The sequence below is a fragment of the Gobio gobio genome (assembly GCF_949357685.1).
Source record: "Gobio gobio genome assembly, chromosome: 2".
Lineage (NCBI taxonomy): Eukaryota > Metazoa > Chordata > Actinopteri > Cypriniformes > Gobionidae > Gobio > Gobio gobio.
Window position 1 is genome coordinate 13,198,949 of NC_137098.1, and position 7,229 is coordinate 13,206,177.

Below are 7,229 nucleotides of genomic sequence, written 5' to 3' on the forward strand. Positions count from 1 at the left end.
AAAATGATGATCGTGTTGGTAAGTACTCCGTGTATCCTTAAATTCTTTTTACAACACCGGCAAAGATCGTTTACACTCATCTTCTACTTCTTCCAGCGTGGGTGCAGTTGACAACTATGCGTCGCTCCGTTGCTCTGATTGGTTGTAGGTCTATCCAACTGAGTGCAGAGGCATTTTCTTTCCTGGTTCGGTTGAAACACACCTCATAAATCACAACCCAATGGAGCAGTATCAGACTCATATTCTGACTAGAATCTGAGTATGACGATGTCAGGCTAGTTCACTGCAGTTTTAAGGGGAAAATACTCAGCAATGGTGTTGACATGAATTTGTACATGGTTCGTGCTTTCCTGTAGATCAAACAATAGAGTGTGGTGCTAGCAACGTCAAGGTTATGGGTTCGATTCCCAGGGAAAGCAAGAACTGACAAAAATGTGTACCTTGACTGCAATGTAAGTCGCTTTGGATAAAAGCGTCTGCCAAATGCATAAATGTAAATGGTTCGTCTTAAAAGCATATTGAAAAACCCTGCATAGACAAACAACATAAAAAAGGGGGTCTTTAAAGAAAACAAAATGAAGACTAATTTTGGTAAGACTAGTCTAAGCAGTTCATGCAACCAGCCACTGGTTTCAGCGTGGTTGAATTGGAAGTTGGAAGGATGTACTGAATTTCCTTGACAAACGTTGCTTTTTATTTTTTAATTAGTAGTGATTTTCTTTGAAATTAATCTTAATTCTACTTCTTTACGATCAAATTTGAATTGCATTCTGCATGCTTCTTGCAACTTAAGTTCCAATTCAGTTACTGATTTACAATTTAAAAGGGATTCTCAATTCGGTTCTAAATGAAGCAACCCGTAGCACATTTTGAAGTACTTCACAGGCCTTTAGATTGTCTGGATAGGTCTCAGTCAGCCGCTGCAACGCTTCCCCATTCCTCTTTGAAAAATCGCTTGAGCTCAGTTTGGTTTTATGGAGATTGTGAGTGGACAACCTTTTTTTTTTTTGGAGTCCACCCATAAATTCTCAATTTGATTGAGATCTCAGCCTGGCCACTTCAGGACTTGTTGCTTGGGTCATTGTCCTGGAAAATACCTCATCTCCTGAGTCGGACGCGTCTCAGACTGCATCAGGTTTTCCTCCAGGATTTACCAGTGTTATGCTGCATTGATTTTAGAGAAGTTCCCCACAGCATTATCACGCTTCATGGTCGGGATGGTGCGTTTCTGATGATGCACAGCGATTGGCCAACACCAAACATGGCATTTAGTTTGATAGCCAAAAGCTCAATTTTGGTCTCATGCGACCAGAGATTCTTCTTCCATCTGGCTTCAGAGTCTTCCTCATGCCTTCTGGCAAAATACAGCCGAGATGTCATATGACATTTTCAACAGTGGCTTCTTTCTGTCACTCTTCCATAAAGCTGTGACTGGTGAAGCACCCAGATGACAGTTGTTATATCCAGTCTCTCCAATCTCAGCCACTGAGGCTTGTAACTCCTTCATTGGTCATCAGTCTCTTGGTGGCCTCACTCACCAGTGTCCTTCTTGCATGGCCACTCAGGTTCTGAGGACATCCTTCTCTAGGTACAATGACAGCCATGCTCTTTACATTTCTTAATTATTGATTTTACTGAACTCCAAGGGCAAGGGTTAATCAATAACATCTATCCATCACCTGCCTTGCAAGCTTTAATGTTTTTCTTTCTTTCAGGCTCTGCAACAAAACAGACTCACCAGAAGTTAGGACTTTACATATTGAGGTGTATTCATTTTAGAACCATTTGAAACCCTCTGATGATGCACACATCACATTTTTTTTTATATTTAAAAGTAACTTTGATTTTCTATTTCATTTTAGTTCAAGTTGAAGTAATTGTATGTGCTTTTGTCATCTTTTTAAATATTTATTTTTTATTTATTTATCATCTTAAATATTTCTATTTATAATTATTGTATTTCAGTTCATTAGTTTTATAAGTGTAAGATGCCAAGGCAACATTGCTCATTTTCTTTTATGTTTACGTTTTTAAACTAATAATTATTTTTATCTTTATTATAATAGTTTTAGTTAACAACTCCGGTCTCTACGGTGGCCCAGTAGTGCACAAAATTTAAAAGGCATACATAAGTTCACAACATAACGAAATCAAGCCGTATAATTTGTATGAATTAAAATGACTTATGTTCAAATTCCAATGTTGTGTTGTGCATTACGGAGTCAGTTTTACCAATGCAATCAAGCTATGGCATTTTAACATGTCTGTTTTAAATGTTAAAAGTAATTTTAATTAATACAAATTATACGTTTCAACCACTTGGGTGGAATTGGCAGACGTTCCCTTAGGCTTCATCCGCCGTTGTAGCGTGTCAAAGCATTTTCGAGTATAAATATGCAGCTATAATGCATGTAGGTGATTTATGTCGATATACAATTGCACACTTAAAACTGATTATAATGTTTATATATTTGTAAGACTGGCAAATCTATAGAACAATGGCAAGGAAAACTAACTTCACGGCACTCCGAGAGCCCCCTAGTAGTCAGGAGCATTTCCGTTGTGTTGTGGCTTGTTTCCGTTGTGGCTTGATTCCGTTGTGTTGTGGCTTTTTCGTTGTGTTGTGGCTTGATTCTGTTGTGTTGTGGCTTGATTCCGTTGTGTTGTGGCTTGATTCCGTTGTGTTGTGGCTTGATTCCGTTGTGTTGTGGCTTTTCGTTGCATTGTGGCTTTTTTGTTGCGTTATGGCTTGATTTCGTTGTGTTGTGGCTTTTTCGTTGTGTTGTGGCTTGAATCTGTTGTGTTGTGGCTTGTTTCCGTTGTGTTGTGGCTTTTCCGTTGTGTTGTGGCTTTTTCGTTGGGTTGTGGCTTTTTCGTTGGGTTGTGGCTTTTTTGTTGCGTTGTGGCTTGATTCCGTTGTGTTGTGGCTTTTTCGTTGTGTTGTGGCTTGATTCAGTTGCGTTGTGGCTTTTTCGTTGTGTTGTGGCTTGTTTCCGTTGTGTTGTGGCTTGATTCCGTTGTGTTGTGGCTTGATTCCGTTGTGTTGTGGCTTGTTTCCGTTGTGTTGTGGCTTTTTTGTTGTGGTGTGGCTTGTTTCCGTTGTGTTGTTGCTTGATTCCATTGTGTTGTGGCTTGATTTCGTTGTGTTGTGAACTTATGTATGCTTTGTAAATTTAGTTGTGTTGTGGATTGATTCTGTTGTGTTGTGGCTTGATTCCGTTGTGTTGTGAACTTATGTATGCTTTGTAAATTTAGTTGTGTTGTGGATTGATTCCGTTGTGTTGTGGCTTGATTCCGTTGTGTTGTAAACTTATGTATGCTTTGTAAATTTCGTAGTGTTGTGGCTTGATTCTATTGTGTTGTGGCTTGATTCCGTTGTGAACTTACGTATGCTTTTTAAATTTCCTTGTGTTGTGGCTTGATTCCGTTGTGTTGTGAACTTACGTATGCTTTTTAAATTTCGTTGTGTTGTTGCTTGATTTCATTTTGTTGTGGCTTGATTCCGCTGTGTTGTGGCTTGATTCAATTGTGTTGTGGCTTGCGTATGCTTTTTACATTTTGTTGTTGTGGCTTGATTTCGTTGTGTTGTGAACTTATGTATGCTTTGTAAATTCCGTTGTGTTGTGGCTTGATTTCGTTGTGTTGTGAACTTATGTATGCTTTGTAAATTCCGTTGTGTTGTGGCTTGATTCCGTTGTGTTGTGAACGTATGTATGCTTTTTACATTTCGTTGTGTTGTGCACTACTGGGCCACCGTAAGTATCCACTTTTTGCAGTAACAGGACATAACAGTGATGCCTTACAAACTGAATCAAATGACACCAGAGAACGGATATTAACTTAAATGATCTTAAACTCAAATAAACCACACAAAGTTTTCCAGAAGATAATAGTGTGCTCGAAACAGCATTCCAGGTCTGTGAGTTTATTTATATTTTAGAAATTACAATGTTTAATTGCTGAGAAAAGTGTAAGAAAAGAAAAGGCTTAATACTCTAAAAAGACAATAATCCAGCAAATTCTATCAGATATTTTAGACATGCTGTGCATTTAGGATTTTTTTCATAGAGAGCAATCAAATGACTTCACTAGTCCCATTGGGATCCAGTTTTTCCTCAGTCATTAAAAGAAAAACAAGTGCCCAGGTACTGGATTGTTGTGTGTGCATTTTCAACAGTGCAAAACATCCATTCTTGGGTGGAAGTATTTGACTAGTCTTTAGAAATCAGACAAAACAGAAGGAAACTGGGTGAATATGATTAAAAAATTAATGCCTTAAAACATGCAATTAACCTCATAAATGAGCACATTAACAAGACTGCCCTAATCTCAACCCTAACAAAGATGACCACTGACTGACTTCATTAATTTATTGAAACAATTTATAGAAATAAAAGCTAAGCAGAACTCACATTTAATAGACCTCTACCCAAAGCCATTAAAAACATTAAGGTTAATGTTTCTTTATTTTGATCCCAACTGTGAAAGCCAGAGGTGTCAAAGTAACAAAGTACAAATAGTTTGTTACCTTTAGTAGAAATTTTGGGTATCTATACTTTACTGGAGTAATTATATTTTTCAGCCTACTTTTTACTTCTACTCCTTACATTTTCACACAATTATTTGTACTTTCTACCCCTTGCACTTAAAAAATTGCCTCGTTACTCCCATTTCATTCCGGCTTGTCATTGTTCAAAAAAAAAGAAAGAAAAAACCTATCCAGATAAATCGCGCAATCCAGATAGAGTGAATTTGACTGTGGTTGTATGAGAAGTAGAAGTATTTTCTGAATACCCAGAAAAGTGCTATATAAATGTAACAAATTATTATAAACATATACCATTCCGACACTCTATTGGTTTGTACGTGATCCATAGCACCTGCACATGACCCAAATCACACACAGTACATTTACATTCCAATAAAGGTTATTGATAACACGTTTGACATTTTGCACATTATAATACTTATAGGCAACTAGTCATCATATCTTCCGATCCATGAAGCACATGTTAATACTCAGTAGTACACATATATGGTTCTTTAATCTATTTGCATTGTACTAAAATGTGTTCAGTTTCAATGGGCGGGTAGCCTAGTGCATCCCAAATTTTTCAAAATGTCAACATTTTAATATAACATTATAGTCATTATGGCCTTTAGGAAAAACATTTTTTTGAGGAGGTGGGGTAGTGCACTATAGGCCCTGTGGCGCAGCCTAAGCTTTTGTCCTGAATGGCATTTTTTCCTAGCCTAGAGATCTAGACGCATCCTAGCGGCAGCTAGGGCGTCTAGCAACTCTCCGTTGGCTTGCGAGCTGGAAAAACCAAACTCTGGTCAGGCCAATCACATCGTGTATAGAGTCGGTGGGCGGGCTTAACGTGATTATGGCAGAGGTGCGCCGGTTCCGCGTGCTACTCATAAACAAAGAAGCTGACGAACAGCGGTCTTTCGAATCGGCTTTGGCCGCAACTCTGGAAGACTTGGAGTTAAGCTTTTCTTTGAGAAAAGAACGGCACTGAAGTCATTCTTAAGAAAGGAAGATGTGTTTGGAGTTTTGCCGAGCGGATACGGCAAAAGTTTAATCTATCAACTAGCTCCGCTTCACCTTCTTGCTCTGGTTGGTTGTAGCGCTATCCTATAGCGTGCTGAGGGAATTTGAAAGACAACCGTTTATCCCGCCGCTCGGATTGAGCCCTGCCAATGGTGTGTTCCCAAAGCCAACATCTTGATGTGGGTCTGGCTTGTCAGGCTAATTTTTTCCCCTTACATTACTTTTATACTTTAAGTAGTTTTGCAACCAGAACTTTAACTTAAGTAAAAAGCTTGAGTTGATTTTATTTTTTATACCCTAGTGTCTATACCCGAGAAATGAATGTGAATACTTCTGACACACCTGGTGAAAGCATGTGCAATTCAGGTCCTCCTCGGAAGCTAATGCAATAGCTAATTGATTCTTTTATTTGAAGTCAACAAAAAGAATAGTACGCATGAACTCGATTGAGCATGACTGATATCAAGGTTTTTTTATTATTGAAGTAAAAGCTCCTTTACAGAATAAACAGGGACTTTTCTACTCAATAACATAGCAGGAAGTTCTCAATGTCAATAAGGAATGTCAACATCCACATGAATGCTCATGCAAAAAAAGTTGATGGTGGTATCCCTGTTAAGCATTTGCTCCCAATCAATCCTCAGTGCCAAGATTGACCAATTTAACAATGTTTTTATCAGGTGCCAAAATGCACGGTGGAGCTGGGAGCAAAGAGTTATAAAAAAATAATTATATCTTGACGACAAATCAAAACGGAAAACAAAACACAGACAGAAATCTAATGTCAAATGACGATGTACAACCTCAGAAGCATTGCACAGCGCATAATGAATTCAAAATGTATAGTCCTTATACCGTTGGGTAGGTTCAGTATTGAGAGTACTCCTTGGTTTGAAGTTTAGCAACGATGCGCTCCAGTTGCCTCTTAGCCTCGCACTGGGGGAAGTTGCCCATTTCGTAGTATTGTGGAGCGATTTTCACCAGCCTACAGGATGAGACGGTACACAGCATGTTTACTCAATTTCCCTTTCTTTGTTGCAAAAACATTTACTCTTTGCTAACAATGCACAAACAAATTCTGCATTTAGCTTACCATTCGGGTTTGATATCAGTGCAGGTGCGGATGTAGTTCTTGGTGGTCAGCACAAACTCATTGTATAGAACCCACTCGGGCTTGTGGTCCAGTACGGTGGAAGGGTGCAACTGGACCACCTGGTTGTCCTTCACTGTGAGATAGTGGCCGGTGCGCTCCAGGTGAGCAACCTGATAAGAGAGACGCAAATTAACAAATAAATCAAGCACAAGCAAACCAAATGCGCACACACTGACGTTTCTTCAGGCACCTACACAGGCAGCGTGAGGATGTCGAGATTAACCCGGGCAATCAGTCTCAATAAACGGCCGACTCAAACAGAGACGTCGGCAATAGAACGCCCGGTAATTCGTACACCAAGGCGCAAATTTGTCTCACCAGTAAAGGTTAATGTTGACAAATATTTCAATATTAATGGAGTAATTCAACTAGTCAGGTCACTTGTTTCAGGTACCCCTCCTGGAGAGCGGCTCGATAAAAACGTCATTTATTTCCGCTATGTGGGACGAAAATTGCCTTGATTTCTTGTATGCGTTTAAGTGGTCACACTTTGATAGAAAGCCTTGCATTACATTAGCAAGG

The 7,229-nt window shown here is 39.1% G+C and overlaps 1 protein-coding gene across 1 annotated transcript in view; it reads right to left on the reverse strand.

Annotated features, from left to right (window-relative positions):
* Positions 1-6,011: 6,011 nt before the first annotated feature.
* dhx15 (DEAH (Asp-Glu-Ala-His) box helicase 15) overlaps positions 6,012-7,229 on the reverse strand; it is a 47,207-nt gene continuing 45,989 nt past the window's right edge. The window contains exons 13-14 of the mRNA XM_079811024.1: positions 6,648-6,817; positions 6,012-6,539 (exon numbers count right to left, since the gene is read on the reverse strand). Coding sequence (XP_079667150.1) covers positions 6,422-6,539; positions 6,648-6,817 — 288 coding nt within the window. The 3' untranslated portion in view covers positions 6,012-6,421. The remainder of the gene's footprint in view (positions 6,540-6,647; positions 6,818-7,229) is intronic.